General features: G+C 34.0%; 2 protein-coding genes across 2 annotated transcripts in view; both read left to right on the plus strand.

The window, feature by feature from the left end:
* LOC130895473 (purine nucleoside phosphorylase-like) overlaps window positions 1–18,095 on the plus strand; it is a 320,652-nt gene that overhangs the window by 27,510 nt on the left and 275,047 nt on the right. The window lies entirely within an intron of this gene.
* LOC130895814 (uncharacterized) lies at window positions 1,310–17,512 on the plus strand. The gene is made up of 10 exons (XM_057803365.1): window positions 1,310–1,346; window positions 1,399–1,790; window positions 5,434–5,756; window positions 8,538–8,703; window positions 10,688–10,781; window positions 10,833–10,967; window positions 12,165–12,468; window positions 13,645–13,756; window positions 15,500–15,688; window positions 17,433–17,512. Exons 2-10 carry the CDS (start codon window positions 1,493–1,495, stop codon window positions 17,510–17,512), a joined length of 1,701 nt encoding a protein of 566 aa, XP_057659348.1. The 5' UTR covers window positions 1,310–1,346; window positions 1,399–1,492.

Genomic DNA, 18,095 nt, shown 5'->3' on the forward strand with positions numbered 1-18,095 from the left:
AGGTTTACCTACCCACTATTTAGCTGATACTTCAACGATATTTTTCAGACAATAATGACTGTTAATTAACCGTTATGAAATTTTGGAATTCACTCAGTTTATTTGATTGAAAACATATTAAATTTGTATTTGTATAAGTAGTCACGACATATGAAGTTACCAAAACATTGAATATTGAATCAACAATGAAATTATTCTATTGAATACCAGCTTGAATTTTATTTATATTTGAGTTTCGAAGGTATTGTCAACATCAAGCACATTAACTCATAAAGAATATTTAGAAAACAAATAATAGCTGTATTATTTATTGATATTTTAGTTACCTTTAATCTTATTATCATGCTATTATCTGTTTAAAAATATAGTTCACAATACACACTCATTGTTGCTTTGAGTAAACCAACAGAAAGGAAGTCGATTGTTTAAACAATATGTAAGTAAAAAACTAGGACATTGCAAGTAAATGCATTACATTGAAAGAATTCCTAAAACTCGATATGTTGTAGATACTGACCATTATATTTCGGGATAAGTCCAGAGTCACTCAGGTGTGATAATTTGATGAACTAAAAAGGTACTTCATTGCAATATAATAATATAATTCTGGAGAGATAATTAAAAAAAAGATTTCATTGGACTATCAATTATGTTATATTATATTGTCGAAAAAAGTTGTTTCTTTGAATGCCAACAAAAGCTTGATTAGTAGTACTGGAAGGGCCTACTTTTTCATGATGGCACGATAGGGCTAATTTGTAGATTTAGAACTTTATAATTATTCCTACAAAGTTAAAGAGGGTTTTCTCTAACTATACCACTTTCCATGTTTATTTCGTTTTCATTTAACGTAGAATAAAACTGACAAAATAATAGAAATAATGTTAATTCACTTCTCCGATAAACTGTCACACTTTTATTTCTTGATATTCGTTCGAGAAAATCCGTTTTGTGTCTGTGTACACCAGAAGATGTTGTTGGATCGGCAGCTGCAGCGACTATGAATCTTCTCCCTGAGAAATCCAGGGAAAGTACTAAAAAAGGCATAAACAGCTTCATAGAAAGAGTGTTACTAACTTACTTTGAAACTGAATCCAAAATGTGGAAGTTCTCAACACTTTGATCGACTTATTCAGTACTGAAAAGCGCCCTAATGGTAAATAACGATGTAGATCAGTAAATATTCGAAACTCATTGCATATTTGTATTGTAAGCCCAAAAAATCTAAAACATTTGCCCTGAAGAAATGGATAAGTTTCTGTTGCAAGCTCCAATCTCATCTCATCTCATAAGGTGTGACAGCAAAAAATTTAAGTCTTTTAGCTCTGGTTGAAGATCATATCAAGGTAAAACTCAAAGTTAAAGAAGGTTAAATTTATATTTACCTACTTGTTTTAGAGGTGGCTGAAACTCTAATATCAATAAACAGGTTAAGTCTTCACTGGTGATTATTGAATTTTATGGAATTTGAAAGCATCCTTAATGGATTAGGATGGATTTTTATTTGGACACTGTATTAAACGTAATACTTTCCACTTACTTCATAAACAGTAAATGCTTAATAATTTTCACTGATGGAGATAATGTTTTTAATCATAACTTGTCGATACCTGTAATTAACGTTAAAATTAACAACGACAACATACATTCCGAAGTGTTTTTGAATTCTTTTGGATGCCAAGGAATAGTTATGAAATCTGACAGACCGTCTACAGTTTTTCAAACTTTCGAAATGGAAATTAGAAACAGTACGGAAAGATTCAACCACAGACAGTTTTTAATAGCAACAGGTTAGTGTGGTTAGAAGCTCTAATATTTTATTTTATTCCATACTTGATATTTTTAATTTGTTTTAATACATTTGAAAACATTCATAATATTTTTCTTGGTAATTAAAATACTAATATTCATACATTATAGAAGCATATCCCTTCTGGATGTGGTGGAGAAAGTTTAGGCTAGATTTGTGAGAATCCAACTGAACTAGTACCCAGAAAAAGAACTGATCTGGAAATGGATAAAAGCTATGAGCGAAATTTAGGCCTTCATGCTATGTTCATAAATTTTGAGCAAGCTTATGAGACAGCAAATAATTGCAGATGATTTAGCTTCAATAATTTGAGCAAAGAAGGAAATGGAAAGAGCTTTCTGTAAACTAGAAGGGACTCCAGAAAATTATGGACCATTAATAAACCAAAAAGAAAACAAAATATTAGTGCTAAAACAAAATGTAGTTGGTAGAAAGAAATAAATAGACATTAAAGCGGTATAAGAGAAGACAAATAATATAAGAAAGGAAAAGTTTGTGAAATTGGAAGGGAAAGAAGTTACAAGACGGAAAGAGAAGCCAAAGAACAACGCTTAGATGCAGTATTGGAAGATGTTAAAGTAGAACCGAGTTGTCTTGTTATCCCCACATTTCGTCTAGTTATTCTTCATCATCCAACGCGATATTTCCACTTCCTAAAGAAGTCCAGAAATTGCCCTCAATGTAGGTATCGCTGTAGTGGAGTTTTTGTCATTAAAATGATATCCTTTCAAAGATATTTTTAATCTGAGAAAGATACAAAAGTCATAAGAAGCTACCTCGAGTAAGAAGGTTAAGGAAATTGAATAACTTCCCATGTAGAAGCCGCCAGACTTGAACGACGGGGCTTAGCTTGGTCCAACGCTGGGAACCCCGGCCTTGGCAAACCAATAATGGCCCAAGAATGGTTGAAGTCTGTTGAAATATATGTAACCTTACCTCGGCCATCCCATATTCCCCCAAGCCTGGTTGAGCTACGAGTAACCCGACCTCGGCCATCTTATAGTGAACCAGGCTTGGCAGAACTCTGAAAAACTATCTAAAGTTTTGTTCTAATATCTTATCCATAAGAAGTAATAATTTTTTATAAATCAAATTATTTTATGCATAAAAGATAATAAAAAAACATCATTTCTGTAAACGTTTAATTATTTAACTAATATTTTTTATGTAAAAGTATAGAATTGCAGTTGAAGACAGATGGGAAAGATAAGTAAGTCATGGACCGTAGAAGGCTGAAGTACTGTAAAGCGATCGGTACAAAACCATCTTTACTACCAACACGAAGAACCATTTCTTAATTCCCCCTTTAATATGGAGTATTTAAGACACCATCATTAGAATTTTACAACCAAACCAGGTTCCATCCAAATACCCTAGATTTTTGTTTGAGTCTCGGTATGTCTTAATACTCCGTGAATAGTTTTGTCGTCGAAATTTTGAGTCGTTTCGTCAACTGTTATCAGCTACTCACACACACTTTATATAAAAATCGTTTCCGATTCCTGATGTTTCTAGAAAATACCAGATGTTGTTGATGTCAGCGTGATGAACTAAATAATTATGTCACAAAGGAGCCAGAACCTGATCCAAGTTTTGAAGAGGGAGTAGTCTTCGAATGTAGTGGCAGCAAAAAACTCAATGATCTAATTCGTGATTTAGATTTTCTTGGATCTCGTTCGCAGCAGTGAAATTTTCACTTTTCTCGAAAAAATGATCCAGTTTACAGTCCAGATTAGTTTTTTGAAAGATTGGTCATCGCGTAAAAACATTTTGCCTGACCAGAAAAACGAACTTAATGAACCTTTGGAACTCATACATCAGTAGAAAGTTTATTTATCTTCTGCTCATAAAATAATGACAAAAATTTCCAAACTACACTATCAAGAATAAAGAAAAGAGCAGGAATGCCTTCAAACATGTATGTAGCGATTTAGGTAAGAAAACAGTCGGACAACAGCAAACATCTAATTGAGAACTTGCAATTTTCTAAGACATTAGGTTGCAATATATCCCTCTACTCTCCATTTTCTTCACTGTTCTTAAGAATTCTTTCCCGATAATTTGGGACAGTTCCAGCCGAGCATGTAGAGAGATTTCACCAGCAAATGGCTCAGGTAGACATGCTTAAAACCGCTCCTGGCAAATAAAGGGTTTTCCAATAAGAGGTGTTATTTTGATATTCAAAGAAAAATGTCATTTTTTGAGATAAATGAGCCAAATGGCCGCCACGACTACGCTTACAGGACCATATCCTTTTCATTGAAATTTTCCGTAACCAAATTGCAAAGCGGCTGTCCTATGTCCTCGATAGCCTCACGAATTCCATCTTTGAGGTCTTGAATCAATGCCGGACTGTTGGCGTAGACCTTATCTTTCTTTGTTGGCCCCAAAGGAAAAAGTCGCAAGGTATTAAAACACCAGATCTCGGTGGCCAATTGTGATCACCTCTTCGAGAGATAAGACGGTCTGGAAATTTTTCCCGTAAAAGATCGAGATGGTTTCGTTGCTTGTGTGGCACGTAGCGCCGTCTTGTTGAAAGTAAACGTTGTCCAAATCAATACAATCCATTTCCGACCATAAAAAATCATTAATCATCTCTCGATACCGCAATCGATTCACCGTAACTGTTGCTCCAGCCTCATTTTCGAAAAAGTAAGGTCCAATGACACCTCCAGACTATAAACCGCACCAAACAGCACGCGTTGAGGATGGAGAGGATTTTCAACAATAACTCTCGGGTTTTCCGAGCCCCAGATTCGACAATTTTGTTTATTGACGTAACCACCAAGGTGGAAATGGGCCTCAGATGATTTTTCGATGAAATTCCGGATCCAATGACCCAACTGAACTTTATAGGCCTTAAGACCCAAGTCTTTATGCAAAATACGGTGTAATGACGTTTGTGGAATGGCTAATTCCAAAGAACGACGAGGAGTGGACAAACCTGGGTTTTCTTCAACACTTTGGGCTACTGCAGCAATATTCTCAGTTATTCTTGAGCGACGTGCACGGGTTTTATTCTTCACATCACTAACTTGTCCCAACAGCTCAACTTTTTCCACCACTTTCTGTATTGCAGTCCGAGAAGGTGCTTCACGTCGACCCGAAAATGTTTTAGTTTTACGAACCGTCTCTGCCAAACTTTCACCATTTTTATAATGAATTTTAATAATTTCAATGCGTTGTTGAAGCGTGTATCGTTCCATTTTCATTAATGGCGTAGTTTCTACTTGTCAAATGTCAAAAAATGATAGCTTCAAAAGTGACATTTACCGAAATAGCGGGCTGTTCAAAATAACACGTCTTATTGGAAAACCCTCTACAAGCTAAAAAAGATAACCAAAGAAATTGTTTGATTTAATTTATCTTTTCTTGATACAATAATAAGCATATTTTGTGAAAGTGCTTTGTTTTTTTGGTATTGGAATTTACATATTTCATGTTTTCCCTTCTCTTGAAATATGTGGGTGATCAGAACTAATTGAGTACATATTAGAATTCAATACAAAACAATAGAAGTAAAAAATCCAAAAAACAAAAAGTTTCAGAATGCAGAATAGTGAAAATGGGATAAATATTTAACACAGTTAACTGCTTAGAATTGTTTGAATTTTTTATCGTAGGAGCAAATTCAACCGAAAATCCAATGGAGATATTTGAATCCACCCAGATACAATATGTTGCCGACTTATTAATTGTAGAGGAAACTACTCACAATAATTCTAATGACCTTGGGGAAGTTTATGAATTGTGGACACATAAATATACCGGACTACAAAATAACTCAGAGAAAGTGGTATTGGACGTTTGGTATTCACTGAACGAATCATTTTCGTACGGTGCAAATTTATATCCAAACAAATTAAAAAATCAAATGAGCAGAGTACTTAAGATGGCAACTTTTCAGTATGAACCGTACACAATTATTGGTAAGAGAAATACGCAAATTGAAAATTGATACATCGAGAGATTTTTGATATATGTACAATTGGATAAGTGATTAAATTTCACATTCCTAAAGAAAATTATCAAAGCTATTTACATTAAGACTATTGTTTGTATTTGATTTTCACTTTACTAAGATCATTAAGTAACCTTAATAAAGTAACTTCATCTTTGGACGTCTTAATTTGAATTAAGATGAAGGGTGGTTTCACGCACATTCCATATCGAGAAATACTTCGCTATGTTTCACGAATTGGCTGATACCAAATAGTGAAAGTACAACTAAACTTTACGAAGATTTTGGAAAGACTAACTACGACAACAAGGTGTCAAATAAATTAAAGAAGTGGTGCGTACAAATCATCCAAGAAGAAAATAACTAAACTAAAAATATGATTTTCACATTCCTATAAGACTTCAGTCCTATAAAACGATGTTCTAATGAAAGATCAAACTGAGGAGAATTTTCAAACGAAAAAAAATAAGTTTAATAATGAGAATGAGTTGTGTGTACTCGATGGCACCCTTATAAATCGAAATTTAAAAGAATATAAAGCAGCAAACAAGCTGCGAATTTTTATTCAAGGTCGAAGGTTAAAAAAATGAGTTTTTCGTGATTTTCGGCAAAACGGTGAGTTTTATCATTAAAATACCTTAGATAAAAAATGGAGATCATAAAATTATCTACAAAAAATGTATTGATACTTTTTTTCCTACAAGTCACCGTTTTTGAGATATAACGATTCAAAAATTTGTAAACGTCATAATATACACACGTTTCCACGCCACCTATGAGGTAGTGTACCTAGCGCGTTTTTTTAAACGTTGTTTACCCAGTAGGCCTATTCCACGGGTCAGTTGTAATCCTGTTTAATTTGAAACTATTGCGAAATAATGGATATTAACAGATATTGAAAAGATAAAAGCAATTTAAGTTGAAAAAAAGTAATGAAATTTAATCGTCCCAGTTGTAACTTTCTAATTCTTCTTCTTGATCTTCTTGTTCTTGTTCATCTTGTTATTCTTCTTCTTGTTCTTGTCCTTCTTCATCTTTAACTGCGTTAATAGCGATGTATCGATCAACAGTTCATTAGAACCAGTGCAAACTTTATTTCCACCTGCGCCGGAGAAACTGCTAAGCACGATTTTTTGCAACTGCAAAAAGGGATGCAGGGCTAATTGTAGTTGCAAAAAAGTCGGAATGTTTTGTTCTCTGGCATGTACACATTGTCAAGGCCGGTCGGGCTCTAATATCGAATCCCCAACAGAAGAGGATCCATTTGATTCCAACGAGGCGACATACAACTTTTACAACTTTTTGAATCGTTATATCTCAAAAACGGTGGCTCGCAGGGAAAAAAGTATTGATACATTTTTTGTAGATGATTTTATGATCTACAATTCTTGTCTGAGGTATTTTTATGATAAAATTTACCGTTTTGCTAATAATGGCGAAAAACTCATTTTTTGACCTTGAATGATGGGGAATTTTCAAATTTTATTTCCAATTGTATTTTCAATACTCTTACCGATTTTCAGCTTGGTGGTAATTTATGAAGCTTCACATACAAACAAATATTTATAATTGAATACGGACTAATTGTTTTTCAAAATATTCTACATTGAGATGCATGCATTTGAACCAATGTTCATTTTTCCATTTCGATTGATGTACCTCCAAAACATGTAATTTAAACGCATCAACCGCTTCTTCAGTTGTAGAAAAAACGTTGACCTCGCAATTCACTCTTATTCTACGGGAATAAGAAGAAATCATTGGGTGCCAAACAACAATTCGATAGTTTGACTGTTCGAATACGTTTTCGTTGATTCGTCTTCTGCGATTGGTTCTCTGATTTTTCTTCTGGCAAACAAATTATGGTGTACCGATCCACGTTATTCTAATGTAACACTGACATGTCCAATTGTTACGAAAAACAAGCGACTATTTGTTTCGAAGCGCTTCGTGAGCGAACAAGTTGGACTCGGCTCGTCTTGAAAGACCGATACAATCGATTATTGTTCGGTTTCGGGTTCATATCATAGATTCTTGCATCATTCAGCATTTCTTTGCACCAATTGAGACGAGCTTTATCTAAAGCTATTTGACAGCGAAATGCTCATGCAATTTTGAATGTATGGAAGTCGAACTAATGCCCAAGTATGCCTCAATCTCACGGTATATGACATGATGATCTTGCAATATCAGTTTAGGCATAGCATCGATGTTTTCTGACACAACAGCCAATTTTGAACGACGTTTATCGTGTAACGAAGGGCGACCACGATTGAGTTGGAAAAATTAACGAAGTACGGTGGCTCGAGATAGAACTTTATGAGTAAAAGTCATAGAAAATCATCGCACGAAAATGTTCGCGATTTAATTCTACTTTTCGACCAAAATGAAAGTTTCAAGTATCTGCAACAAACTCAAATAGCACGTTCTGAATACGTTCACCTTTAAAAATGTCAAACTTTGTAATGACATTGTCAGATTTGCCTTATTCACATCAGTGTTGCCATATCTCAAAACTTAAGTAGCATTTCGCGTATTAGCTTCGTTCGAAATTCAGTGGAATTTATCTGAAATTCATTATTCTCCATCCCATCGTTTCATCCTTTCCTCACAAAATTATATACGCCTTCTAGAGTTGTCTTCCGACAGCTTTTGGACTAGATACATCTTACATAAGTGGTAGTATAATTTTCTGCAGAGTTAAGGCAATTTTCAATTATTTTCATCATAACAATTAATTTATGTTTATAAGGTTCTGGAAAGGACCATATGGGCTCCGAGATGTCATCTATGTTAACTTTCGCCAAGTTTCTGAATATGACACCGGAATTAGTGATAAATTCTGATGATTTTTGGGGAGCTATTTATGAAAATTGGACTGGAAATGGACTAATGGGTAATATAGTTAACGATAAAGCAGATATAGGCTTAGGTAAGAACTGAGTGGAAATGGAAGCTACTAATATCTACCATTAATTTTAATACGACTTTGAGATCTTATGTTTGGAACTCATCAATTCTTAGTTATACACAGAAACAAATTTTGGAATCAAATTAAGTCAGGTGAAAGTCAACAGAATTGCGAAAATTTTGTGAATCTATGGAAATATTGACATAATGAAATCTTAAGCAGATCAATCTAACAAAACCAAACTCACAAATAGATGCGAAACATTTATAAATCACTCACAAGTAATTGAAATGGCTATGGAATGTTAGAGCCAGCTGCTCTAACAGTAGTAACATCGGTGGACGAAGAAGTTATCGATTGAATACATCGTTTACTGTCCAACGATCTTTGAAATGGTTGTTTAAAAACTTAAAACTTAAAAACTTAAAAACACTACAGTAATTTGAGGTGAAGCACCATCGTGTTGATTTCAAATCTAATTGATTCCGATATTATTTTCAATTTCCTAGATATCTTAGATCTAAAATTAATGGCAAATATTTTGTTTCGCTGCCTTTACATATCCAATAAGCTTTCAATTTTTATAATAAAAATGTGCCACAAGTACACCCTCAAGTATTATTGAGGCGATAACAATGAAACCAGCAACCTTGATTCTTCTCAATACTCTCAACCAAAGCAGTAATTTGTTTTTTCTATGGAATAAGTATGTATGGGATTCCAGTAGAAGTTATTGAATACGACGAGGAAGATATACATAAAAATAATATGCGAAATAATACGGAAAATTTAGAATGAAGTACAAATGCCTGGGTGATGAAGGAATGGAATAATATATCCAATACCCATGAAGAAAAATAAAGGTGTGGTAATTATACAGAGATGTCACTTCTGGATATGGTGTACAAAGGTTTGATATGAGTTGTGAGAAACCGACTCAGCGAATGCCAAGAAAAAAGATTGGGAGGTTTGAAGAAAAGAGGAACAACGAATAATGGATATAAGCTATTGGGAAAATCTAGGTCTTCATGTTATAATTGTTTATTTTAAATAGTCTTATGACACAAGAAAATGAAATAAAAAGTATATTGCCGAAATCCCGAAAAAAATTGTGTTTATCTTCAGTCTCACTTTACCTTCAGTGTCTGAAGACGATAACTTGGTTTTCGAAACGCGCCTCAGACAGTGTAATTGTAAGTGTTGGTGTAGTGGTGGTGTTTGTTCAGTATGAATATCACCAACGGTTCCAGAAAGTTTAGAGAGACAGATCTGTATCGGAAAAATTTAGGATTCAAAAGGAATGCATATAATCATGATTCGTCGTCTGTCACGATCTTATAAACCTCTTTTGAAGCACCGTGATTGAATTTTCTAGGCATTTCTTTGCGCCAATAGACTAGAGCTTTTTTTGAACGATTGTACGAGGTATCCACCGCGAAAAAATCTTTTTTAGGCAAATATTTCAATCTCACGGTATGTCACTTGACGATATTGCAATATCAGTGTACGAACATCATCGTTATTGTCTGGTACAACAGCCGATGTTGGATAATCTTCACGAAATTCATCGTGTAGTGAATTGCGACCACAATTGGATTCGGAAAACCGGCGAAACGCGGTGGCTCGAGGTGGTGCTTCATCACCAAAAGTCGAAGCAAGTTTATCGGCACTGCTGTTGGTTTTTTCCACGACGAAAGTTATAGAAAATCATCGCAAGAAATTGTTCATGATTTAAATCTATTTTTTTACCATGATGAATTTTTCAAGTGAAACTTTATGATGGCATTGTCAGATTTGCCTTATTCACATCAGTGTTGCCATATCTCAGAACTTTGGTAGCAATCCTTTTGTATAATTGATCGGTTCAATTTCTTCATTTGGGATACATTATTGGGAAACACCTGCTCTGCTTATTTTTGACAATCAAATATCTTTTGTAACTCTCTAACAATCATTTCGAATACTTATTCCAGTACCCAACTGCTACAAATATTTATATTTTTAGGGTCACTGTACACGTGGGAATCCGCTTATCATTACTTAGATTTGTCATTTCCATTAATTAGAACTGGTGTAACTTGCTTAGTACCTGCTCAAAAGTGAGTTAGTTATTCGTATTATAAACTAGATTATCACAATATCGCTTTTAGAGTGGATGCTGGTTGGTTAACACCATTATATTCTTATTCTTATATGTTGTGGGCCTTCGTTATAACAACTTTCATGCTTGCTGTTTTCGGACACGCCGTTATTTATTATTTGGAAGAGGAGAATCTATTCCAGGCGTAAGTTATATACATAAATTAAAACAACAAATAATTAGAGTTAGCCACTTCCGAAACACCAAAGTAGACTAATTTTAATATATTTTTCCCAGCTTTCGAATACTTCTGGAAAATAATTAATTTAGATTTGCGGTTGCTTTAAGTTGTATGAAAATTTCAGAATCATAGGATTCAAAATTCAATATTCAACGTCACTCTGTATTTATACAACTTAAAACCACCACAAATCTCAATTAATTATTTCCCAGACGATGAATACATAAGTATTTGTAAGCTCGGAAAATATATTGAAGTTAGTTCACTTTGGTGTTTCATTGCCACGTTCCTAATAAGTAAACGATTATAATTTAGCTGGCAAAGACTTCGTTACAATTGATATACACGTTTCGACTTAAGTCTTTATCAGTATAAATAAGCAAATTGTCATTGTCAATATCATATTTTGATAAAGACTTAAAGAAGGGTCGAAGTTTGTTTTTCTTTTGAAAATTATCAAAAAAAACTGGTTTTGAAGCAGAAGAAACCTAAAATCTCTTCTTTTTTAAAATTAGTTTTTTTAATAATTTTTGATTAATAATAAATTGACGTTTCGACTCAACTTTCGACGAGAAGGTGCTTCACGTCGACCCAACAATGTTTTAGTTTTACGAACCGTCTCTGCCAAACTTTCACCATCTTTATAGTGAATTTCATTGCGTTGTTGAAGCGTGTATCGTTCCATTTTCATTAATGGCGTAGTTTCTACTTGTCAAATGTCAAAAAATGACAGCTTCAAAAGTGACATTTACCGAAATAGCGGGCTGTTCAAAATAACACCTCTTATTAGAAAACCCTTTACTTGATTTGATAATATAAAATAAACCACCCCAATTAAGTTGTACTGTTCAATTCGATGCAGAGGCTGGACAATAAAATTCATGGTGAAATTTGTGTCTGCAGCTTCCAAAATGATAAGATTTTACTTGACCCGGGATAAAGATGGCAAGAATAAAAAAATAAATAGTCTGGTACTGGTCTACTTAGTATTTCAATTCAATTTAATCACTTTCAGTTAATAATTCATCCTACAGAGTAATATACCATTGATAAGGATACAGTCGCCGTTGTAGATACTGGCAAAAGTTACTTGAAAATTTACAGTGTTATTAATAGTCAATGGCACGTTTTTTATCAATTTAATGTATATTTATGTTTCAGAAGAATTATTGAACCATCAAGATTGAAGTACAATCAATCGGTATTTGTTATTTATAAATTATTCGTTATACAAGCCCTGAAGAAGTCCGAAATTCCTCCCGGAAGACACGGCGTCTTATTTATTGGAATCATGTATATGTTTAGCGTGTTTCTATCAAACACGTATAGTAGTGGTTTAGCTTCTGTTATGACAATTCCTCGCTATTACAATGTCATAGAAACCGTGGAGGAATTTGTCGATAGTGGTATTAGTTGGGCTGGAAACCATGATGTTTGGACGGAATCTATTAGTCATGCAAAACAGGTAATAATCGTACCTCCATACTAGATACACCGTTTGCCAAAGTATCGTCTTCAGAGACTGAAGGTAAACTAACACCTATCAACTTGACCTACTTATTTATACTGAATTGTCCAACCAATGAACCTCTCCTTTCAAACACGATATACATACACGCGATCTCGTACAATGTGACGTCACGTGGGAATCAAAATGTGAAAGTATGCCGTGAACATATGGAATTTGATAATTTGATTCCAAAACTAATCTATATATATATATATATATATATATATATATATATATATATATATATATATATATATATATATATATATATATATATATATATATAAAAATGAATTGCTGTACGTTAGTCTCGAGACGGCTGGACCGATTTGGCTAATTGTGGTCTTCAATTATATTGATGGAAGTACAGAGAAGGTTTAAAAGTTGAATAAATATGAAAATGGCCGGAATTAAATGAAATCAACAATTTTTGTTTTTCCTTGATGTTTTGTTACAAATTTCTGATCGCAAACATAATATTTGACATCTAATATATCGATCCATTCTCTTTGTCGATCGATACCTCAGACAAAGAGTGCATCCATCTATCTTTGTGAGTGACGATTACCACTACGTGCGCGAAAACTTTCTTTACTTCGGTGATCCTTTGTGATAGTGACATTTCAAGTCATGTGATCTTTTTTTGTTGATCTTTTATGATAGTGACACTTTACTGCTAGTGAAAAGTCGCCGGCAATTGAACTTTTCCCAGGGCGTTTTTACAAGCAGCTAACGCAGCTGGAGCATCGAGTCATTGGACTTTTTTACGAGCTGCTTGTAGCTTGTAATACAAATCTCGTAACAAGGTCTAGTGTCAGTAAGTTAATAAAAAGGTTAACGAAACTGGTACAGTAAAACAGATGCAATTTTTATGCGTCCTGATTTGGATAAATCTTTTACTGAACCAGTTTCGTTAACCTTTCTTACTAATTTACTGACAGTAGACTTGTTATGGGATTTCGGTTAGGATATAAATTATTAAAGGTATTACACGTTTCTTGGTGACTCGTACAAGCCGTTTCCGAGGCTTGTAGTGGCAACTAGTGACACATCACAAATTCCAAGTAATATAAAATCGTTGATATTTTTCTTTTCTCTTTTGCTGATTCAACGCATCTATTTTATTTTCAGGAGCCATATAAAACAATTGTTGATCGTTTTGTAACTGTACCTGATAAAAGAAAATTGGAAGAATACGCAATAATTGCGAAAACTGCGTTTGCATTGGAACGATTACCAAACGGTAAGGATCATTGTTAACGATTTGTTAAAATATACTCACCGGTACACGTTATCAATTTTTCTATAGAAATAATCACTAAAAAACTGACGTTTTTTATAATGTTACAAAATTGACCAAACGTTATATTAAACATAAACGATTTCCATCAAATTACCAATCAGAAGAACTTGATATAATTGGAATGATCCGTTGATTCTAAGACGCGCGCCTGTGATTAAGCCCTTCGTGTTAAGTACCCCTGGACAAAGTCCAGCCACTAAGGGGTGAGAAACAGCACATTTCAACATCATCTGACATGCCAATAGGACCTCAATTCAATTCGTATAAAGTTGTTCCGGCGTTGTCTCCTCTCTAATTTTGGAAGTGTTGATGTCGCGTAAAAGAAAACGTTTGTGTGATTCGCCGATTCGCTTAAGATCCTTTCTAACCTTATTCTAGAAGAAAAACTCTAATCCGAGTGGTCTTCGGTCTTGTTTAAGATGTATAACTGGGTATTCCTCTTCGAAGTGCAGAGTTACCATGCCTGGTTTGCTCTCTTGTGAGTTCACTCGAATTCTAAGACACTTTTAATGGGAGAGCCTTGAATTTTTTGCGTTTTTTATTGTTCATGTATTCCTTGTGTATTTTTTAGATAATCTAACTAACAAAAATTGACTAGGACTGGCTTGGTGCGAATGGGCCTTAATTGCAAAGATTTCTGAAAATATTTTTTCGTTTAATAAATTTAAATTAATATTGCTATTGTTTAACTTCTTTTCAATCATTTTGACGCAATAATAAGAAATGTGTAGTAATTTTGAGTGATTTTTAACGAGTAAAAAAATAAAAATAAAAACATTGCAATAAAACCAAATTTTCTTAAAAATAAAACATTCTAAACTGGTGCTGTATCACTTCTTGAGGTATGTTCTCCAATTCCTCTAATGCCGCTTGCTCAAGCTCATTTAAATTTTGAGAAGATGGTTTTCGACGACGAATGCGGCGTTTCAAAATGTCCCAGACTTGCTCGATAAGATTCATATCTGGACTTCTTGGTGGCAAGTCCAGAGTATGAATTCCTACTTCGTTTAGGTAATTCAGAACATTTGCCGCGACGTGTGGTGTAGCATTATCATGCATTAAACGAATTTATATATGATTCGTTATATTCGCTGTTCTACAGCTGCCAGGTTGGGAGTTCAACTACATGAAATGGAATGAACCGGTGCACCACAACAAATCAACTGATACAACTCTAACATCTGGGAATCCAGTTGAGGGCTGCAACCATCCCGAATTTCCATAGATAAGTCCCAGTCTTATCTTTAATATGTAGACAAGTCTGAGTTGTTTTTAATTTATACTTTTGTTCGTTGTACTCTTCTGGATACGCAGTTGATGCGAATTTTTTATATTTTTTTAATAAATTTATTTTTTGCCAAGACTTTTTATCGGTCACAGCAATAAATGTTATTTTGGAGAATCGTATCCGGGGATAGTTTTAGTTTTGAATTACTTAATTCAAAAGGGTTTTCCAGCTTTTCCATCTTGTTTTACTCATTTTTAACGTCGTTCATTAAAAAGGGGGGGCATTCAGTTTTATAATAATGATTCACTCCATCTGAGTACAAGTTATTTATATACTTTAACTGATGTCGAATACCCCTTTCTTAGGAAAAGTCTTCAACCGGGGAAATAATGTCAAACCCTTCATAATAGAATTTTTCTCAGAAGTTAAGTTTCTTTTGTGTAATGTAATTTTAGACAATTATGCCATTGGAACGTACATTACAAGGGATGCTATTGAACATTTGAGATTAATGAAAGAAGATTTTTATTGGGAAGAATCTGTAATTATGACCAGAAAAAGTTCAGTGCTATTGCCCAAATTGAATGAATTTATATTGAGATTAGCCGAAACTGGTCTTATATCATACTGGCAACATGAAGTAAGTTTAATAGTGGATTTAAGATATATATATATATATATTAAAAATATTCGGTAATTGGTATTTGACGTAAGCTACTTTTTCTCTTTATTGCTGCTATATATCATGGTCCTACATCATTATCCACGTCTAAATTTTCTTCTGTTTCATCTTCTTGCATTTCCTGCTGTTCATTTATCTGCGATATGTTTAAACTGTAATGCTTTTTCACAGAGTAAAGGGCCAGATATTGGTTGCCCACTTGACCGTTTTTGTAAAAACCAAGAATACAAAGCGTCTTCTAAAAGTTCGGTTTTCGGTTTTTTCATTATTTTCCGATGTTTACTCCGATCTTCACTATCTAATTTGCAGGTGTACAACAAAATTGAATCGGAATTCTCCGTAATCATCACTAATCGTGGATGTATCTACACCATACTCATCAGCCAACTTACGACATGTTTCTCCTTTTTTTTAACGAATCAATAATACTAGCTTTTACCCGCGGCTTCTCTCGCATCGAATCCATTAAATAAGTATCAGAAATCATAATAATAGGAAAGAACGAACTCTGTAGCTAAATTAGAACCTGAGATATAGATCTTTGAATGTAGAAAAATTGCCAAAAACCTACAAAAATCCATATCTCCACATTGAATGTCCACGTCTAGCTCCTCTCCAACTCAACCGATTTAAGTGTTCAAAAACTCAAAAGAAAGAAGATATTTCAACGAGTGTTTTTAAATCAAAACGAACTCTGTAGCTAAATTAGAACCTGAGATATAGATCTTTGAATGTAGAAAAATTGCCAAAAACCTACAAAAATCCATAACCCCACATTGAATGTCCGCGCCTAGCTCCTTTCCAACTCAACCGATTTAAGTGTTCAAAAACACGAAAGAAAGAAGGTGTTTCAGCGAGTGTTATTAAATCAAAACGAACTCTGTAGCTAAATTAGAACCTGAGATATAGATCTTTGAATGTAGAAAAATTGCCAAAAACCTACAAAAATCCATATCTCCACATTGAATGTCCACGTCTAGCTCCTCTCCAACTCAACCGATTTAAGTGTTCAAAAACTCAAAAGAAAGAAGATATTTCAACGAGTGTTTTTAAATCAAAACGAACTCTGTAGCTAAATTAGAACCTGAGATATAGATCTTTGAATGTAGAAAAATTGCCAAAAACCTACAAAAATCCATAACCCCACATTGAATGTCCGCGCCTAGCTCCTTTCCAACTCAACCGATTTAAGTGTTCAAAAACACGAAAGAAAGAAGGTGTTTCAGCGAGTGTTATTAAATCAAAACGAACTCTGTAGCTAAATTAGAACCTGAGATATAGATCTTTGAATGTAGAAAAATTGCCAAAAACCTACAAAAATCCATTACTCCACATTGAATGTGCGCGCCTAGCTCTTCTCCAACTCAACCGATTTAAGTGTTCAAAAACTCAAAAGAAAGAAGGTGTTTCAGCGAGTGTTCTTAAATCAAAACGAAGTCTCTATCTTGAATAGAACCTGAGATATTGAGGATAGAACGTATGTATGTGAAAAACTCCTATAAGTAATGTACAGGGGGAAATCGCATTTGAGTATAACTTGAGAATGGTGAAAATTAGATGAAATCCGATGGTTGATGGTTGATTTGTGCATCAATACCTTTCATTGAAAAAAAAAATTAAGCAAATCGGTTGGGTAGAACGCCTGAACGGACTCTGAATGGAAATCATTAATTTTTTTAATACATAAGATTTATTATGTCTTTAAGCGATAACACGCTTTGATATTTTCAAATATTTAGACGCGACACGCGTGGGACAGCGATCCCGAACGGCGCGAGCGGAGTAATGTCAGTTCCGACTCGTTCGTGCTTGCATAAATTCCACTTTTAGTACATATGTTGAAGATTTTGTAACTTGACTCAATATTACTTAATTATTTAATTGGTCGCAGTTGATAGTCCGGTTAATCGCGAATCCGTATAACTGAGGGCCGGATAATCGAGTTTCTACTGTATTTTTTTTACGCCGCTCGATTCGCCCAAACGCTCAACGCACTATTTTGGTATTGTTGTAATAATAACGAAAAAATATTTCGGAGAAATGCCGCCCCGTGTTAGTCTCAACTATGTAGACATTATAAGAGTAAAAAAATATGATTTTATTTCGTGGAGTTTAATCATCAACTATTTTTCTAATGCAGGGAAACAACTTTATCAAATAATGTCACAAAAGTTGTTTGACGTGATTTTAGATTTTTTTTGCAGAACTTGAACTTTTTACGTTTTATTTATTTTGTGCATTATTCTATCACAACCGTACTTATTCTTTTGTAGGCCGTAATGATGCATATGGATACGTATATACAAAATGTGATTCAATATTATAAGACAAAGAAGCAGCGACCTGTTGTTAAATTAAAATGGAACCAC

Source organism: Diorhabda carinulata, chromosome 6 (genome assembly GCF_026250575.1).
Source record: "Diorhabda carinulata isolate Delta chromosome 6, icDioCari1.1, whole genome shotgun sequence".
In the NCBI taxonomy this organism is placed as follows: domain Eukaryota; kingdom Metazoa; phylum Arthropoda; class Insecta; order Coleoptera; family Chrysomelidae; genus Diorhabda; species Diorhabda carinulata.

Excerpts from the sequence above, each read along its gene's own strand:
- LOC130895814 (XM_057803365.1), top strand. The coding sequence starts at position 1,493 with ATGGATTTTTATTTGGACACTGTATTAAACGTAATACTTTCCACTTAC. Across the intron at positions 8,704-10,687 it reads TAAAGCAGATATAGGCTTAG|GGTCACTGTACACGTGGGAA; the intron begins GTAAGAACTGAG and ends TTATATTTTTAG. Across the intron at positions 12,469-13,644 it reads CTATTAGTCATGCAAAACAG|GAGCCATATAAAACAATTGT; the intron begins GTAATAATCGTA and ends TTTTATTTTCAG.